This window comes from Dipodomys ordii, unplaced genomic scaffold, assembly GCF_000151885.1.
Source record: "Dipodomys ordii isolate 6190 unplaced genomic scaffold, Dord_2.0 Scaffold94, whole genome shotgun sequence".
Classification (NCBI taxonomy): Eukaryota; Metazoa; Chordata; class Mammalia; order Rodentia; family Heteromyidae; genus Dipodomys; species Dipodomys ordii.
In genome coordinates this window covers 2,009,758-2,031,355 of record NW_012267310.1, presented here as the reverse complement: position 1 = coordinate 2,031,355, position 21,598 = coordinate 2,009,758, and the positions used below count along the sequence as shown (strand labels likewise).

General features: G+C 33.6%; 1 protein-coding gene across 4 annotated transcripts in view; it reads right to left on the bottom strand.

Moving 5' to 3' along the window:
* Cnksr2 (connector enhancer of kinase suppressor of Ras 2) overlaps positions 1-21,598 on the bottom strand; it is a 218,586-nt gene that overhangs the window by 135,056 nt on the left and 61,932 nt on the right. For all 4 annotated transcript variants that reach the window (XM_013026488.1, XM_013026490.1, XM_013026491.1 and 1 more), the window contains exon 5: positions 5,353-5,394. In XM_013026488.1, coding sequence (XP_012881942.1) covers positions 5,353-5,394 — 42 coding nt within the window. The remainder of the gene's footprint in view (positions 1-5,352; positions 5,395-21,598) is intronic.

Below are 21,598 nucleotides of genomic sequence, written 5' to 3'. Positions count from 1 at the left end.
AATAATCTTAGCTTAGATGAAGATTAGGAATGCATAATTCATAAATTTAAAAAAAGGAAAAAAACAGACAGGATGCTTATGAAATAAAACAAGTATTTGACATGCCAAAATACACCAAACTCATTACCAAATCAAAACAAACTAAGAATAATGGCTTGGAGATAAAGCACTGTATAACTAAAAGATCATCTGATGCTAAAATAATAAAATAGGCATTCTGTGTATTCTTCCCATTATCTTTGTAAAGAACACTCCTGAGTTAATGTAAAATGTGTATTTCAGCTCAAAACAGTGTGATTTAAGGAGTGTGAGTTTAATGGTTATTTATGGCTTGGGATTTCTATGAGTTTATCAAAGCTGACAAGTGCTTCAGGCTCACCAATGAGAGCAGCAGGGCAGTGCGACAAGCACAGTGAGTCTGCTAAAGCCCAAGGTCTGAGATAGCTTTTCCAGATACAAAGGCTACACTGCAAGGTGGAAGTGAAAGTGGAGTACAGGACTGAAAAGAGCTATGGACTTGCTGTTACTGGCTTACTGTATAAAACAAGGATTTTTGCAGAGCAAAACATGTCTCCAACATGCTAGAGAATGTGTAATACAAGCCAAGGCATAAAAAGGAGAATTTCAGACCAACTAAAATGAACTAGAACATTATAATCACACAGACATAGTACACTGCTTATCTGCTTTGCCTTTTGTCTTTTCTGGTTGCATTCTCTTGCCTGTTCCATTACACCTAGTGGAAATTTCCACAGAAACCTGAGCTGTTCAGTCTCCTTTTATTCACTGTCACATTTCATATTAGCAGACATCCCTGCCTAATACCACAACTAACCTCCATTTCTACCAGGCTTTTTGGTTTCCATAACCTTATATTTTCTAAATTTAAGCAGAAACATCTCTTTCCAATTTTAGAAATGAGAAACATGAAAATTAAAACCTAGACTAACCATTTCAAGTAATTTTTGATTACTATATTGTGTAATATAAAATTATCCCTTAAAGCAATCAGACTTATTAACACATTAGGATAAATACACACTTTTCTATTAAAAAGTATCGTGAACTAATTTTAAGAAATTGGGCAGATACTTGAAATTTCAGTAACAAAATTAAATCATCCAAGTAAATGTAACAAATATTATTGAATATTACTCTTTTTAGATGTAAAATAAAATAATAAAATAAAAACAACTTATTTGTAAATTATATATTCACAATTTCAAGAGTGTAACTGTATATATTAATATTATACCATCTAAGTATACAATAGTTTACCAAAGCACTGTTGTTCTATTATTTTCTAAGTTTTGTTATCATACATAATGCTTCTATAAATACTTTCCTTAGAAGATGCTATTATGTTATACTGTTTCCTTTGGACTAGACTTCCAAGAGAATATAATATTATGGACTCTGGAGCCAAACTGCCAGAACTCAAATCCAATTTTCAATTCTTTCTAATTGTGATACAACATCAAAGTTTACCTAACTTCTGTGGTTGACTTTACTCATTTATAAAATGGAGGTTATAATAAGATGTCTTAACATTTGTAAGAGGGCTAAATAAACTGATTTATATAAGAACTTAAAATAGTAGATTTTAGTATTAATGTTTCTGAGCCTTAACATCATAAAAATACTTGTTCTATATGAAAGTTTGTGAATATACATACATAGCAATAAACTATATCCATTCTATTTCCATCAAATTCTTATCAGCATTTTGATATATCTAATAGTATATGTATGTGTAAATTGATAAGGGAAAACTTTTGTTTTATTACTGTTACAAAAGAAGCCATTGCTATTTCAGGATAACATAACAGCTACTGAAAAGTACTGGTAGCCTGGTTTTGAACCATTATTCTCCCATATTAGTCTCCTGAGTAGCTAGGAGTACAGGCTTGAGCCATCAGCACCCAGCTACACAACTCTACTATTTAAAACTTGCTTTTGAGCTGGGTGCTGGTGGTTCATGTTTGTAATCCTCACTCGAAGATCTGAGGATCAAGGTTCGAAGCCAGCCTGGGTAGGAAAGTCTGAGACTCATGTCCAATGAACCATGGAATTACTTTTTCATACTTAATATTATGACAACAAGTGTAAAAATCCATTTCACATTAAATTAAAAAGTCAAATCAAAGAGAAACAATGGACATAAGTAAAAGGTTAGAATGAAGCTAATATGTAAAATGAATACCCTGGGAAACACTTGCCAACTCTTTCAATCTTAAAAATTTCTGGTAACCAATGCATAAGGAAAAGTACAGCTGTTTTTTTGAAACCAAGAACAGAACAGAGATTACTCCTGAGAAACTTTATAAACAGGAAATGGTATCTCACGAATTGACCTCAATAAGAACCTTGAAGTAAGCACAATGAAGAACCCACAGCAGCATGCCAAAGTCTAATTCAGTCAATTCAATACTTCAGAAGGAACAGTCATTGTTACAGAAAATTCAATCCCAATGAAACAGTTGCTCAAAGGAAATAAAATGTAGGGCAAAAAGTGTCTGTTTGTGTTCCTTACTTATTGAAACAGGCACAGCAAGGTAGTAGTCCTGAGTTCCAAGGGAAACAAGACAGTACAATTCATAAGGTCTCAGGGAACTAGAATTGGTAGCAATTGTCAGAAATGGAAAGGCTTTGGTGTCAGAGTTGCATTCATACTCAACATTCGAACAGCTTAATATTTTTTGACTGATAGTTTCACCATCTGTAAAATTATGTGAGGTTGAACCTCACTTATACTAAAAATGCTTTAGAGCAGAACTGTTTTACATTTGGGATATTTTCTGATTTTGGAATATTTGCAAGTATTTTATCTTGGGTATAAAATTTAAGCATGAAATGCATGTATGGTTCATATATACCTTATATACATTGCCTAAGGTGAGCTTGTACAATATTTAAAATAATTTTATGTGTGAAAAAGCATGCATGATTTTTATGATTTAATCATCATAAAAAATTAGTCACTATCTCAACTACCCATGTGAACAATCTGTGGTTGCTTGAAATCACTATAATTCCTGCCTCTAAAATTATATGCTATAAATAAGCAACCATTTTATTATTCTTTTTCACACATAAACACAGTCATAAAATATGACATACTTTTATTTTTTATTGTGAAAATACTGTAAAGAGGGGTTACATGTACATGAGCAAGGTAATGAGTACATTTCTTATCAAGCATTGTTGCCTCCTCCTTTGGACATACTTTTGATAAGTGGAAAAAATCTGAAGAATAACTAAGCAATATAGCATCATCAGAAAACTGTAATAGCTGTTAACCAATAACAAACAATGGCAGAATTTAATTAGATTCTTTCTATGATGCTGTGTATGGATTCAAAGGTGCTTGTAGATTGTATTTTATTGTTCTAGATGATAAAAACATCAGAAGCAGAAAAATAACCAGGAAGTAGGTCCTTTAGTGGGGAGGAAGCATTCTTCTGGAAAGCTTTTAAAAATATTTCCTTCAGAGCCATCTGTGTCATTAACAGTTTTTTCATGAAAATCTTACATTTTTATCAATAATTACTATTTTTATTCTGTTATAAATACCAACTGCTCTGGCCCTTCAATTAGCCGATCACACATTTTACCATGTCACCTGCAGGTTATTAACAAGTCATCTTCAATGGTACCACAATCACTTTGATTGAGAACCTTTTTAACTATTTTACCATACGTCGATGGATGAAAAACTAGAGCCTTATTATTGATGTTAAAAATTTGATACCTACTACAGTGAACTTGCTCATGGCTTCATATCAATAGGAGCTTAATAGACCACAAATTTGTAAATATTTAATGTTGTGTCCTTAAATTTCTGAAACCACCTTCTTATATATTCACAGTTTTCAATGTTCAGTTCGTTGTGATAGATATTTGCTTGTTTTGTGATGTGTACACCCTTAAATGGCATATGTTGACAGCAATGCTCAACAGCTTACTCTTTCAGTACAATAAAGATCTTAATGTTTTGCTTTATGCTATGTTTTTTCCTATTTTCATCAATGTTCGTTCATCACTATCAGCACAGAACTCCAGCGATGCAGGCTGTTGCTTCAGATCATACATGATAACCCAACACCATACTTTTCTGTAAGAGGTCTCATACAAATACTATGGTTCAGTTTCTCCATCAGTTTAACTTTCTGTACTATAGATAAATACAAAGGCTTTTTTGTCTTTCACTGTTATCCACAGGGCTATCTGTAGACTATTTCCAACAATATAATTACACCATAGAGCAGACAATTAGCAAACAATAATAACAACAAAAATCCCACAGTTCATAGAGTATGTAGATTCAGACCCAAAGCGAGGCATTATGAGAAACCTGCTATTGGCACACGTGGCTTGTATACATGCCATTTTATTACTGTTGTAGACGTGTTGCATAGGTGAATCTAGGCATGCAAGGGAAAGGTGTATCTCATAGCTTAAGTGGTTTGAAAGGTTCTTTTTTTTCTATTGATTGTGCTGAACAAACTGGGTTGTGTACCTGTGTTTAACTTAAGGTAAGGTGTGGGAGATCCACCTGTCAGTGGCTTCACATAATTGCCTAGAGTCTCAGAATCTAGAGCATGATAAATGCTCCGGTTTCACATTATTACTGAAACTGTAATATGTTTTTAGAATGTAAACAAACATTGGAATATATAAACCCTCCCTAAATAAATATTATCTTCCTATTCTCCAGACACTCTAGTTGGATCAAAAGGAACTTTGTGATAATCATTTTCCTTCCTGGAACAGCACACTAAAGGTTCATTTAAACTGAAGATCATCCTAAAGGATATCATTGTTGCTCAATGAGCAGAAGAGGATTGTTTAGTATTACTTATGCAGTGAATAACCTAAAAGATTATATTCTGCTAGTGTTTTTTTTGGGGGGTGGGTCCGGTTGTGGGGCCTGAACTCTGGGCCTGGGCGCTCTGTCCCTCAGCTCTCCAGCTCAAGGCTAGAGCTCTACCACTTGAGCCAAAGCGCCACTTCCGGCTTTTTTTCTTTTTGATTATATGGTGCTGGGGAATCGAACCCAGGGCATTATAGATGCAAGGCAAGCGCTCTACCACTGAGCCACCTTCCCAGCCCCTAGTGTTTTGTTTTGTATTATTTATCAAACTCCAACTTTGGTTATAAATTATATACATATTATTCAGATACAATATCACAATTTTCAACTAAATACAAAATAATAATTTTAACTAGCACATTTTTATTATTTTGTATATTTCCTAAAAAATACAACCTTTTGTTTTAACCTTGGCTTACTACTATTTAAAGAAAGAAATATTGTCTAATGAAGACAAAAGTAAATCCAGGTATACTCACCACATGAAGAATTTTATTTTCAGTTTCATATACAGTACAATCCTGAAAAAGAAATGCATGTATTATGTTAAAAACCCCTTTGTACAATTAATATACCCTAATAAACAGTTAAGCATTCCATTTTATTAAGAACTGTAATACACTAAAAAAATCAAAAAACCTTTCAAGTAAAATATTCATATATTCTTTAAAAATCTAGACAGGTGTTTACCCAAGTGTTAATAGAGGTAAGCATGTATGGTTATTCATGGAGGATGTCTTAATTTTTCCTTAATTATATGTTCTGATTTTACTACTTAAAAACATACATTTATAAATGCATAATAAAGAATAAGACATAACTCAACTCTTAATAATAGTATAACCATTTTCATCTATACTTATATCTATGATAAATTTATTATGTTTAGATAGCTCCAACATTTCAAATATTAATTTATTATGGATCACAACATGAAAAAGCACTAACATTTATTTCAATAATGACATCAAAATCTCATACTTACGTTCAACTATTGCACGCTACTAAATATACTTTGCATTGTACATTTAAAGTTGATAGCAAATTTATAACTCTAACCTAAACTGACTCTGAAGTTACAATTTTAAAAGATACTCCATTTTCTTTTTTAAAAACTGCAATTGCTTGATGCACAGTAAGTAAAAATATAAAAGTGATCTTTGCCTAGAAAACAAAACTATACCTCACTTTCCTCAAGAAATTTATAAAATGGAGATGTTTTTTGGTAATACCCTATAAGAGAGTTATATGAGAAAGAAAATCATATGAAAAAATGAAGAAAATTGCCCAGCACAGAAACTTTCTTATACAGTATAATAAATGTTTTAGCCATATATTGTTGTTCTGCACTATTATTTTAATTTTTAAAATGCTAAATTAATGATTATTATTTTATACACTTGGAGAATCCATATTCCATAATATTGTATTTAATTTTAACAAAAATGAATCTCATTCTACACTTTTTTTAACAATATGATTTCACTACAAGACTTTTTCAGAAGGACATATTTATATCAGGGTCTTGATATTTAGCTCAGGCTGGTCTCAAACTGGGCTTCCTCTTGCCTCAGCTTCCTAAGTAGCTGGGAGTTCAGGTGTCCTACCACACTTGGCTTATCACAGGGAAAACTACTTCATTTCACAAACTAACAGAGATACTTAAATATTGAGTTTTGTGTACCAAAGGAGAAATCTGGCACCAATATAGTCATATCTATGTATATACTTACATAAAGTCAACTCTCAATAATTAATTATAAATTATGCATACAGGGGAGCCAAAGTGAAGTTAAATATTTATATTTGGAAAGTGCATTTGTACTTACATCTGAATTTAGATGAGTTCATTTTTAAAGAAATTAATTTTAAACACAACTGCATTGGGAAGAAATGATTTGGGAAAAGCTGGGAAGTTGCCCAGATTCCCCATGCTGCTTCTATAGCTCACTTTAGCTGCAATGGATACAAATTTTTATTACTTGCCTATCTTCCCAGAATCAAATTATTTAATTAAATACTCAGATTTCAAAGATATTCTCCTCATAAACTATGTCAAATCTCTTTAAAATATAATTTACTTGCATATCCCTAATGTGACATAATAAAAAACTGTTAGCCTTAAACTATTTTCAGTAATCACATTGTTAGTAGTAGTAGTGTTGTGCAGAATCTTTTGTCTGTACTTTGTAAGATGAGACAGCTGAATAATTACATGACTGTCATTCTATCAGTGCTGGTATTGCTGATAAAGTAGATACCCGTGTGTGTGTGTGTGTGTGTGTGTGTGTGTGTGTGTGTGTGTATTTATGTATGTATGTGTTCTGCCCTCTGAAAATACATGGGAACAAAGGCCAATCTAGGAATAATAAGCTTCTCAGTTTGTGGTTTTGAAATATTATTTCCAAAGTGTTCTTGGAAAATGGTGGTTTCCAGAACTAGGATAGGAAACATACCAGAGAAGTTTGAACTATATTGTGACATAAGGTAGAAGCAAGATACTGAACCCCAAGATAGGGATATAAGAGGTTTTATCTTTCTTGTGGTTGTTTTGAATGTATTTATAATGTACTATGTGATTTTTTTTGTTTCTCTTGTATGTTCTTCCCCCATGGTATAACCCCTGTTTTCACTGTATTTGATTCCGGTGCTCTCCATTTTGTATGTACATTTTTGTAATTTGGGAAGGGGAAGGGAAATAACAAAATTCTGAAATAAGGATACAGGTTGACCCATTGTAACAATGAGATGGACAAGACAGTATGTTGAAAACAAACTTTACAATATGGGGGGGAGGGATGGAGGAGGTGGAGAGGTGGGGAAGGAAGGGATGGTAGGGGAAAAACAAAGAAGAGGGTAACAATGCTCTATATGAAATGTACTCATTACCTTATTCATGTACTCTAACCCCTCTATACAGTATCTTTACAATGAAAAAATATATTTTTAAAAAAGAGTCATAGGATTGTGTCAGCAGGACTCAGGAGTCAAAACAAAAAGAGTCCCACTGGGGAAGGTAGCTCAGTGGTAGAGCACTTGCGTTGCATGCATGAGGCCCTAGGTTTGGTTCCTCAGCACCACATAAGCAGAAAATCCAGAAGTGGTGCTTTGGCTCAAGTGGTAGAGCGCTAGCCTTGAGCTGAAGAGCCGAGGGACAGTGCCCAGGCCCAGAGTTCAGCCCCCACAACTGACAAAAAAAAAGATTCCCACTGACTAAAGATGGAGCAATAATGGAATAAAGATGGATAATAATGGAATGAATATAAACATACAGAATACTATTAAATATTAAATACATTAAAACTATATTAAATTTAAATAATGTAATATATCAAAAATATATGCAATAATATCTTAATGATATGAAATATATTAAACTTATGGACAATGTGTAATAGATGTTATTTTCCACTTAATTCAGCAAATATTAATCAAATCTTATGCATGCCAAGATGAATAAAACATGGTCTCTAACCTAGATTAAGTACAGTTTGGGTATAAAGGTACTTCAATCAATATGTTAGAATACACAGAGTCCAAGGTTTTCAGGTTGTTTAACTTTAGACAATAAATATCACAAATAATTAAGTTGAAAGTCAGTATGAAAGGTTATTAGATAAGTAAAATATTAATGTATTTTACTAAAATTCAACATGATTCCTGAGTGGTGTTATACATTGGTCTAGTCATACCTCAAACTTCATGAAAATGTTCATCAGAAATGACATGGTAAATGAAAAGAGTACATTGATATTCTTAAATTTAAGATTATTTGAAAATAAAGTATTGGTACACAGTCAACAATTTGGCATGATTCTACAAGACCAAGTCTCAAAGAGATACATAAAGTAACAGTAACATAAAACAAAATTTTTCACCAGTACAAAAAAGTACACATACAAATATTAAAATAAAAAGGTCACTATTTAAATAGAAACTGATTAGAAAATAAATTCAAATAATTTAATTTTCAATGTTTTGTAAGGTTATAAGCACTTATGTATATGTATAAATGTAACATTATCAAAGCTTAAATCTGCATTAAGACATTTCAATTAGTATAATAGAGGCACAATTGTAGGACTGGAGAAACAACCAACTCTACCTAAAAAAAAAAATCAATGTTTTTATTATGTCAGGCACTGGTGGCTCACACCTATAATCCTAGCTATTCAGGAAGGTGAGATCTGAGGACAGATGTTTGAAACCAGTTTTGACAGAGAAATCTGAGGGACTCTGTCTTCAATTAACCAGCAATAAAGCTGGACTAGAGGTAAGACTGAAATGGTATAGCACTATCTATGAGAAAAATAAAATCAAACAAAAACAAAAACAAAACAAACCCCCAAACAAAAAAGACAGTGTATGAGGCCCTAAATTAATTGCATTAAGGGATTTCATTGTGCAAATAGTGCAAATAGTTTGAATAGTGAACACTGATAAAATTTACCCTATCCATATTACTTTCTTAACACATCTTCCATCTCCCTGTGGCTTAAAAAATTATTATACTTAAGTAGCTGCACAAGGAGTTGCCATTCAACAAAGCCATTTATGAATATAATGCATATCACCCCTTTCATTTTTCTCCCCATCCTTCTCAACCCTTGCCCCTTCCCCCAATTTATTTACTTTTTTAGGATAGACATTGAATTTTATGACTGTATTCTACCCTCTTCGTCTTTTCATCCATTTACTGCAGGGCTCACTCCACCTTTCCAGTTTTTATTTGGTCTCAGAAACAGTACATTTTTAGGTAGAGAATATAAAGATGCTACTGCAGAAACAATTCTTCTTATGATCAAGCACAATTAAACTACTGCAGAAACTTTCAGAGGTTTAATTCTTTGCATAAGAATCTATCTATCAATGGGGAGAGGGGATGAATGCACACTTACAGAGTGGGTTAAAATTGAGAGTTCCAAATTTTATTCCCAGATATACAGATTCTTTAGGGTCTGAGTGAAGACCTCCAAGATCATTTTGATGGAGATGGTATTTTGAAAACCCTTTGATCTATTTTATAGTATTATATGATAGAGAAACATCAAGACAATTAAAATTATGAAATATACAGAATTCACAAGTTATTAGCAATTTTCAAAATAGTTTGCTGGCTCATTCTAAACATCTCAGTTGCTTAGAACTATGCATTTCAGTTATGCATTCCATAAATTTATTAGTTTTTTACACAGTAAACTTATTTCTTTAAGAGTATGTCTACGTGTTTGTATTTAAAAAGCCAGATTGGCTTGCTCATTATTGAAAGCCACAGGCATTCACTAATGGTAAGGACACAGCATATTAAAAACCAGACAACTCAGACAGCACTTATTAATCTGGCATTATATCAGGGAGAAGAACAGAAATAAAATGACTGTTTTATTTTGTTAAACAATAATTTCATGGGATTCTTTTTTATCATGCTAAATATTTAAATTGCCTTAGGTACTTTGGAGGATTCATTTTATTAGTTAATTCATTTCCATCAAAATGTGATTTTAAAATATCTGCTTCTCAAAATGTGGATTTTATTAACACTTGGGGCCAAATCTTTTCCCCAAAGACCACACCTCAAGTCTTAAAAAGAAAGTAGCACTACATGTGGGGAAATCTATATTTTACAAACCTATTAATGTTATGGAAAGCCATGTCTCTGATGTTCTACTTATTTTTAGGTTAGGATTAAATTTAGAGTTTTAAAATTGGATTTAGATCTATGGTACTATTTATTCCCAGGAATTCTCTTTAGTACCTCAAGCTGGTTTTTATTGTATATGTAAAATAAAATTTACTTTTCCCCTTTGTCCTTTTCTATATGTGTCTATAAAATAGGTAATACACATATAACAGACCAAATTCTTAATGAAAAAATATTCATAAAGACGACAGGTGTTTCATAAGTTCTGATGACTTTTATTCTTGGAAAAGTATTGTACAGGAACTTGACTGGCAAAAACCGAAAGGCCACATTTTGAAAGGTTGAACTGGAAGTCTTTATTGGTGAGCCAGCAACTGCAGATGGACTCCTGTCTCAAAGACCTGCAGCCCAGAATCAAGCCTGCACATATAGAGATATACTCAAGTACAAGCAGAACTTTCCATCTAGGGGGACACACCTCAAACTTTCCCTCTAGGGGGATACTCAGTTGCCAGAAAATAAAACCATTTAGGGAGATAATCAAGGATCAGCATTCTCTGTAGCAAAAACTATCCTAAGATTAAGCAGCATGACATCTGCAATTCAACAAAGGCCTCTCTCACCTTGAGTCTTTTCAGAGCTGGGTGGAAAGGCCCCTCCACCCAGCAAGGCACCAGGATGGCTATGAGAACAAGGTGATGTTACTTAGACCCAGTCGCCTTATTTCAGTATGTGCACAGAAGCATCCTCCCACAGATGAGCTATACTTACACAGATTAGTTATTCCTTTAGTGAACAAGGGAGTTATTGATAGACTGAGCATAGTTCATAGAAGGAATTCTATTCCTAAATATTACCACTGACTTTCCACAGTTAGTCAACAAGTTTCAAGCACCTGGAGATCATAATGTTCAGAATAAGCAATTCTTCTCCTATTGTATCCATAAGGACACCACACAGTCTTTTGATAATTAATACATAGAGACAGTAAAGAAAAATAATGTGTGTATATAGCATATTCAGTTATACTTCATGGGATTTTGCAATTATAATGTCATGTATTTACTATTTCATTTTAGCTCACACACATATATACTTTGACCACAAAAATTGTTTAGAAATAATATTTTCAATGGTCTATTTATGCAAACATTTGGTAATGAATAGCACCTTCACACCAAACACTTTAATAAGTGACACTAAGTGACTAATTCAAGCAATGACTTAATATTAAGTTTCTTTTCTCTCTTTTTTGATCCATCCATTCATTCATGCCTCAATTCAGTTCACCCCGAGGTTATTTGGCATCTTTTGGAAATACAGTTGGGCACTAATAGGTATTCAAAGATAAATTTGGTTTATAGCTAACAATTTCTTCATTTAGTTGGACAGAATATATTCAACTAATAAGGTAAAGAAGATAAATGCTAACAAAAGATTTTATAAAAGATGAATTCTCATTTAATAATTCTGGAATAACTATCTGGATGGAGATAACATTTTAGCTTACCTTAAATCAATTATATAGGTATTTCATTGCATTATTTCCACACACCTATATAATTTACTGTGATCATATTAAACCCTTCTGTTAACTCTTGTTTAATCTTCCTCTCCCCATCTATTTTTTTTTTTTTGTCGGTCGTGGGGCTTGACCTCTGGGCCTGGGTACTGTCTCTGAGTCTTCAGTTCAAGACTAGCAATCTACCACTTGAGCCACAGTGCCACTTCCAGTTTTCTGGTGGTTAATTGATAAGTGTCTCACAGACTTTCCTGCCCAGGCTGGCTTTGAACTGCGATCCTCAGCAGTCTCCTGAGTAGCTAGGTTTGCAGGTGAGTGCCACTGGCACCCAGCTCTCCCCATCTATTTTTACAATTTAATGGTCTTCATTAACCTATTATACATACATACACACATATAATACATTTCAATCATATTCCTCCCCATTACCTTTTCCTTTTTCCTTCTATCCTCCTCTGCTTCTCTCCTGCAAACAATCTCTATTACATTCATGTCATTTATTTGGTAATACTGCAGTCTGAATTCAGGGCCTTGTACTGGTGAGGCAAGTATTCTTCCTTCTGTACTGGTCCTGAGGCTTAAAATCAGGGCCTGGATATTGTCTCTTAGCTTTTTCACTCAAGACTAGTGTTTTAACCACTAGAGCCACAGCTCCACTTCCACTTCCTGATTATTGGTGGTTAATTTTTCTACCAGAGTTGGCTTCGAATGGCAATTCTCAGACCTAAGCCTCTTTACAGGCACGAGCCATCAGTGACTGTCCAAATGTTCTACTCTTTTTAATTAAAAAAATTAGTGCTGGTGCTGGGGCTTGGACTCAGGGCCTGTTGCTGTCCCTGAGCTTCTTTTGCTCAAGGCTAGCACTCTAACCACTTGAGCCACAGTTACATTTCCAGTTTTTTTGGTGGTTAATTGGAGATAAGAATCTCACAGATTTACCTGTCCAGCCTGGCTTCAAACCATGATCCTCAGATCTCAGATTCCTGAGAAGCTAGGATTACAGGTGTGAGCCACTGGTGCCCAACTAGTATTCTACTTTTTGAGCCATGTCCCAAGTCCTTTTTGCTTTATTTATCTTTCAAATAGGGACTCACATTTATCCTGAGGCCATCATGGACCAAAATTCTATTGATGCTTCCTGTTTTGCTGTAATGACAGACATATGCCACAATGCCCAGCTATTACTGTCTCTGCTCAGGCTGGCCTGAAACTATGATACTCTCAATATGTGCCTTCTCATGTCACTTTAAAAAAATCTTAGATTCTGTATGTGAGAAAAGACTTGGAATATTTATCTTTCTGACTCTGGTTTATTTTGCTTAAAATAATGATCTCAATTATTCTACATTATTTTTTACAAATAACATGATTTCATTCTTTTTTATGACTGAACAATATTCCACTGTACCATTTTTCTTTATCTTTCATCTGTTGATAGGCAGTAGGCTGATTCCATATTTTGTCTACAGTACTGCTACAGTACACATGGATGTGCAAGTATCTCTACTGTATGATGACTTACTTTCCTTTGAGTATATTCTCAGGAATGGTATATCAGTATCATATGGTAGTTCTATTTTTGAGTTTTTTGAGGCACTTCCATACTGACTGCCACAGTGGTTACACAAACTTACATTTCCACAAACAACATACATAATTTCCTTTTCTCCAAATCCTCACCAGCAGTTGTTTTTTGCTTCCTTCATAGTAGCCTTTTTATCTTGAATGAGATGGAATACTAATATTGTTTTGATTTGCACTTCCTTTAGTACTGAGAATTGAACTTTTTCACACATAACTTAGTTATTTGTAATTTTTCTTTTGAGAACTATCTGTTCATTTGCCCATTTATTAATTGGAGAGTTTGTTGTTTTGATGTTGAACTAGATGTATATATTTAAATAACACAAGTATTATAAAAGTATAAATGGAAAGAATGTGCAACCAATGCCCTTTATAACACAATTCCTATAATTACTGTTGGGAGTGTATTAAGCAATGGATGACCTGGTACTATATGTATATACCAAAGAGAAGGGATGGGAAGGGGAAACAAAGAGGAGGCAACAATGCTTGATAAGAAATGCACTCGTTATCTTGCCCATATAATTGTAACTCCTCTGTATGGTATTCTCACAATAAAAAATATTTTTAAAAAAGAGCATAAGCTACTTCTGAGTCTGATATATGAGAATCATGGTTTGAAGCCAGCTTGGGCAGGAACATCTATGTGACTCTCATCTCCAATGAATTTCCAAAAAGAGGTCAGAAGTGGACCTGTACCTCAAGTGGTAGAGTGCTGGCCTTGAGCAAAATAACTCAGGGACAGCATCTAAGCCCCGAGTTTCAGCCCCAGAACTAGTATATAAACACAAAGAAGGACTAGCTCTGATTAGTGGCTTCAGATGGGTGAAGAAGATTGTCCAGAAAAGATTTAGACAAGCTGATTTTCCCTCTCTAGTTTTGAGTCATTCTCTAGTATCTTTTGCATTAAAAAAGTTTCTAACAACTTTTCCACATGAGTAAGAGTATATTCCATTTTTAGTAACAAGCTGAACCAATCCTTATCCATTTACCATTTATTCTTAGTCTGATTACTTTCACAGTTTTCAGCCTCATACTTACTCAAGTTGGGTACTGACAGATGACAAAACTACTTCATCAAGTTAGGTTGTTTCATGCATACATATAGCAATGGCCTAGAATAACACTGTCTAATAAAATTTCTGGGAAAACAGAAATGTTTTATGTCTGTACTGTCCAATTTAATATCCATTAGAAACAGTGGCTGTCAAGCACTTGAAATATGGCTAGTGAAATGAGGAGCTGAGTTTGTAATTTTACTTAATTTAAATTTACACTGCAATATAGCTTCATGTAGCCACTAGCTAGCCTGCTAGCAGTGCAGGACTAAAGAAATATACTACAGTACATCTAGCAGTTCCTAATAAGTAAGCAAGAAACACCTCAAATGCACAACAGTGAAGACTCTATCAAGGGAGAAAACATGAAGGAACTTAGTTCCCAGGAGTTAACCAAGTGCATACAATATGCATAAAATAGCATAACATTATAATGAAACAAATTCCCTCTAGGAAAACACATGATAAACAGGTATAAGAAGGAGTTCAAAGTACTCATCACATTAACTTGTGGACATAAAGCAGTGTTAGGGACAAATGATTTGTAATAGATGGAAAATAAAAGGCCAAACCAAATTTAGATTAATCAAAAAACAAAAGTTGACTGGGTGAAAAGAAGACTTCCATGGAAATAAAGAGGCATCATACTCTTCTTGAATGTGTTACCAAAATATTATAGTCCAGCACTAATTTCATTCCTAAAAATTCTTGAGAAAGAAGACAGCTCTATAATTACCTCATAAATACTTCTTTGGTAAGCTCTTCATCATTTTGACCAGCTCCATGACTACAAACTTGTTACTGCTCTTGCTATCATTATTTTGAGAGAGAAATTAAAAATGAGCAATTACCACAAGAATTAACAGAAGGGTTTCATCGGGATAAAGATGGACCTTTCTTGCTTTTGTTTTTAATGTACTTATAATGTACCATGTGATTTTTTGTTTCTTTTGTATGTTCTTCCCGATGGTATAACCCTCGTTTTCACTGTATTTGATGCCAGTACCCTGAGTCTTGTATATACATTTTTCCAATTTGGGGAGGGGAAGGGAAATAACAAAATGCTGAAATGAGGATATAGATTGACCCATTGTAACAATGTACAAGACACTATGTTGAAAATGAACTTTACAACTTCAGGGTAGGGAGGGAGGATTTGGGGAGGTGGGGAGGGAAGGGATGGTAGGGGAAAAAACATAGGAGGAGGTAACAATGCTTAATAGGAAATGTACTCATTACCGTACTAATGTGACTGTAACCGCTCTGTACGGTATTTTTATAATAAAAATATATACGAAAAAGAAAGGTCTATAAACAAACAATGGGAGAGTGTGGTAGGCATGACCATACTAGTCATCTCCCCCCGCTTTGCAGGACAAATAAGTAAAACATTTGAATAGACACAATTACTTGGCAATAAAACTGTGCCTAGAATTATGTCTTTTAATGCCTTGTACTGTGCACTTTATGTACTGTCCAAAGAGTAAACGAAGTTATCTGCTAAATTTCCTTTTCCTACTCTCTTCATTGCCTCTGGTTTCTATAATAGTCATGCTCTGTATTAACGGGCAAACCCAATGAAGTCTATTTCTACCAGACAACTATAATTAGTAAATAAAATACTAATAACTTTGTATCTACTTCAAAGAGTTGCCATGAACACCATGACAATAGCACTGTGTGCTTTTTATCTATGAACATCAAGTGTCATGGAAATGCTTTGTACTTAACAAAACATGCAAATGTTAGCTGTTATTATTATTACCCTCAGATTGAAATAGAGGCAGATGAAATTAGATGATTCCTAAGGTTCTTTTCAACTTAACAATGGACCTGATTTTGCAATTGTACTTGTTTTTTTCAACCTCCAAACTATATATGCATTCTCAACCTACTTCATGCAGTGATATATGGAATATATCACTGTATGTATAAATATATAACATATATTAACAGATTATTGCCTTTTCAATAGGCTACTTGCTTAGTTATAATGCATTAATACAATGCTACATTAAGGAAAGATAGTTAACAATGTCAGTGTACCTTATCTAACAACATCACAGTAGTGAAATGTTCTATTCTAGGCATAATATTATTCTTTTGGTGGTCATGGGGCTTAAACTCTGGGCCTGGGTGCTGTCCCTCAGCTCTGAGCTTAAGGCTAGCGCTCTACTACTTGAGACACAGTTCCACTTCTGGTTTTTCTGGTGGTTTACTGGAGATAAGAGTCTCACAGACTTTCTGCCCAGAATGGCTTTGAACTGCAATCCTCAGATCTCAGACTCCTGAGTAGGCAGAACTACAGGCGTGAGCCACCAGCATCCAGCTAGGCATAATATTTCTTGATGACTAACTTATTGAAGCATTAGAATAAGTCATGTATAACAAGTTTCTAGAGAAAAATATGCAAAGGGCATTCAAAAGATACAAGGTTGAAATAATAGCAAAATATAATTTCAACGAGAAGATAGAAAAAGCTCAAAGCATAGCAGAATGTTGGATTTTCATGTTTTCTGAAGTTCAGGCTCAATGCTTTAAAGTTTTATATCTCACTATGATACAAAATAAGTGTAAAAAGCTAAAAAAATTGTAAAACTGTGTATATAGCTTAGTGATTCTCTGGTTTATAAAGACTGTAGGAGACAAATGAGAGGAAAATTCTCAACTTAATTTCTATCATTTTTTAAATATAAAATTTGCTGATTTGCAGTCAGTTGGAAGATACATTCTAATTGCTTTGATCACAATTAATCATTCTAAGAAAATAACTGTATTTCCATACATCTATAAGTAAGTTCATCCACAGGTTTCCACATGAAGAGATTATTTACTACCATGTATCTGTGCAAGTCATTTAATTTGTATGAGTTTGGTACCTAACATGTGAACTGGAGTTGAAATTATCTTATTTCCAACTTTATTAGAAGGAACAAATAAGATGGAACATTTGGAAATACTTTGTAAATTGTGAAGTATTATCCAAATAGGTGCCCTTTTAGAAACAGTTTTATATTCTTATTTTCCCCAATGTGAATACTTATGCTCTTATAGAGTGCATATAATACCCAGGAAGGATAAAAAAATCTTGAGACAGCAGGGCCTTAATTATATTAGATGAAGAAACTAGATTGGCAATGATATTTTTCACTTAAAAATACCTATTGATCAATATCCATGTTCCAGGTACTGCCCTTGCTTTTAGTCTTTTTAGACACAGGAGTCCATGAAAGAAAATAGTAACTTAGTGATGAAAAACACAGACGAATTCTTTGTCAGTAAACGTGGTTTACTGTGTTTCTTTCCTATAGAATCACCTAAAATGAAGCCTCAATTAAAAAAATATTGTAAAGGTGATGTGCAGAGGGGTCACAGTTACATGAGTCAGGTAATGAGAACATTCCTTTTGAACAGTGTCATCCCTTTCCCCCATTCTCTCCTATTTTTTCCCTTCCCAACTATGCTCCCCACAAAGAAGTATATTTCATTTCCAACATAGTGTCTAGTGGGTTTAACTGCTGAATTTGTTCACCCTTTGTCACACCATTTCTGTGCAATCTAAAATGGCAATCTAAATATTCACACAGTGAGAACAAAGGAAGATACTCTTAGGAGAGGATCGCAAGGGCTCAACAGCTATGTGCATAAGATCATATAAAATGATGCTTATCGAAAAGAACTCCAAGAAGTTGAAATAAGAGGTTTTTTTTTTAAAAAAATATACTCTTTGCAGTTGTTTTTTTTCTTTCCTTTTTTCTTTGGTATATTCCCTTTTGTCACTTTTTTTTTAAATTTCTGACCCCTTATCTTGTAGCCCCATTTAGTTCCAATCATTCTATTCTTTCATTTGACAATGCAAGACTAATGGTCAAATAGTTGGATAAGTGTCTGAACTTATGTCTTTAAAAATACTTAGATATTTGGAAGTAGAGGCAAAAAGGAGACTGATTATACTTTTAGTTATATGAGTCTTTAACAAACCACAAAATGGTGAAAACTTCAAGATTGAAGTGAAATAAACACTTTAATGTATGGATTAGAAAACTTATGATAGCAAAATTATAATTCCTATATCTTGAATGACTTTATTTGAAATGTTTCTGGAACCAGTAAACTAATTTACATTATGAATTAAATTTGTTTATTCTATATAGTTTGAGTCAAGCAGGATGGTGAACAACTGTCATTATAACTAGTCAGGAGATGGAGAGGAGTAGGATTGACCTTAAGGCTATCCTAAGAAAAAAGTAAGACCTCATCTCAACAAAAAAGATGTGCTAATAGATGTTTGTTCCATCCCTGTGAGAAGTAGAGATGGAAGAATTGTGGATTATGGTTTGAAGCTCTCCCTGGGAAGATGAAACAAACAAACAAAAATCACTACACTATCAAAAAATAACTAAAGCTTAAAAGGGACACTGCTAAAATGGTAGAACACCCGTTCAGGAAGTGTGAAACCTTGAGTTAACATGAAAGAAAAGGTTTTGAATGGCTTTCCAAGTAAGTATTAAGTACATAATTTGTTTACACCAGTTATAGATTAACTACTTTTAATCTCTCATTAGACTATGAATATTTTCACAAAAGGTTCCTTATATTACACTACATTGTCTCTTTAATTTCTCAAGGTACTCTATATACATTATAAAATTATTTTCAGTTCACATCTGATACTTATTCTATTTGAGTTTTTAAATTTTCACTTTCCATGAAAACATTTTAAAGTGGCTTTACAAATGAGGTACAAAAATGAAACTTTTTTTTTCAAAAATGAAACTTTCAAGTCATGTTTTTGAAAACAAAATTTCTAATTGTAAAGCTAGTACAGTACATTTAGTTTCTTCACAGTTCTATTTTGTACAGATAGAGGGTATAAAAATAGCTTCAGTTTTACAGTTTTAAAAACATTTTAAACGTGATTTGGTTTTAAAGTTTAATATGTATGATCTCAGCAGATATTTTTAACAAAAATAATTAGGCCTTTCTCTGCATAAAGATTTGTATTATATAAGAGATATAAAGAACTCTATATTCATACAATGAAGCTAATTTTTTATAATGAAAAGCCCTTCTGGTTTCCAGATGTTCAAGTTACTTATTAGAATGAATATCTAACATATGGGAAAGAAAATCTACACAGTCTTAGTAACTGGAGACTTGATCAATTCAATTTAATAAGTCAAGCAAAAATAAACACCAGATACAATCACAAATAATATATAAATGCTAATTCTTTAATTCAAGATTATGTACTTGGTTGTCAGAAAATAAAGCTATGTTATAGTAAACTATAACAAATTCTTTGTATCAATTTCTAAAACTTCACTAGCTCATATATATTGGGATTTTTTATTCCTTGGGCTCTTTTATTTATTTAGATTACATTTTCTTGGACAATGAAAATATTTCATTTCAGAAATTATACAATACCATTATACAATACCATTTTTCTAGGCACTCAAAAATATGTTTAGATTGACAGTAATCACTTAATAGCATTAAGTTCTAGGATTATGTTGGTATATGTTCAAAAAAGATTCTACAGGGGGCTGGGAAGGTGGCTCAGTGGTAGAGTGCTTGCCTCACATGCATGAGGCCCTGGGTTCGATTCCTCAGCACCACATAAGCAAAAAGAAAAAAGCCGGAAGTGGCACTGTGGCTCAAGTGGTAGAGCGCTAGCCTTGAGCTAAAGAGCTGAGGGACAGCGCCCAGGCCCAGAGCTCAGGCCCCATGACCAACAACAACAACAAAAGATTCTATAGAATAAGTAAATATTAATACTGAGAAATTCTGAGTCATCATTTTATACTTGAATAAACCTACTACTCACATTGTCAACAGGTTAAATTTACAATGCCAAGAGAGAAACACACCCTAAAACAGTACACTATTGATGAAAGAGGTTTTCTTTTTTTTTCTTTTAATTTAAATTTTATTGTAAAGGTGATGTACAGAGAAGTTAATGAGTAATGAGTACATTTCTTTTTTTTCTTCTTCTTCTTGTCAGTTGTGGGGTTTGAACTCAGGGTGTGGGCACTGTCCCTGAGCTCTTCAGCTCAAGGCTAGCACTTTCCACCTTGACTCAGAGTCCACTTCTGGTTTTTTGAGTGGTTAACTGGAGATAAGAGTCCCACAGGGGCTTTTCTTCCCAGGCTGGTTTTGAATCACGATCCTTAGAGCTCAACCCTCTGAGTAGCTAGGATTACAGGCGTGAGACACTGGCGCCTGGCTAAAATGAATCTATTTTTAGGAAGCAGAGAAGCAGCAGTGAGAGCAAAAAACAAAGGAGGAGGCAACAATGCTGGATAGGAAATGTACTCATTACCTTGTTCATGTAACTGTAACCCCTCTGCACAACATTTTTACAATAAAAATATACAAAAAAGAATATCCTCTTGTTCCCATCTCTTGGAGTTCATTTCAATAAGCATCATTTTATATGGTCATATGGAAAGAAGTCTTTCTACCTTTACCGGGATTTTTATATTCAATTTTTTTTCCACAGAATTTCAGGACAGGTTTTTATGTTCAAATAAACTTTATTGTCCTCAAAATGCAAATATAATGCTATTTTGGGATTATTCATAGATTCATTGCCATGGTAGATTGTATTATGACTTCCTAATATGCACTGTCTATTTTTAAGGGAAAAGTAAACTTTTTAGAGCCACTGAAGTCTGTCACAGATATGTAACTTGCGACCAATAAATTTGAGTAGTTATATGATGAGTTACTTCCATTTGGAAGCTTTAAGGAACAGTATATGTTTCACTGTGCTCTCCTTTCCCCTGGAATAATGACCAGTAATATCCTCAAAAAGGCTACTCTCTTACTTTGGGTTTTGAAGTGAAGGTTGTTTTTTACTGCAGCATAATAGATTTTACTTTGAATAATATAATCTACCAAGTTAAAAATAAGGC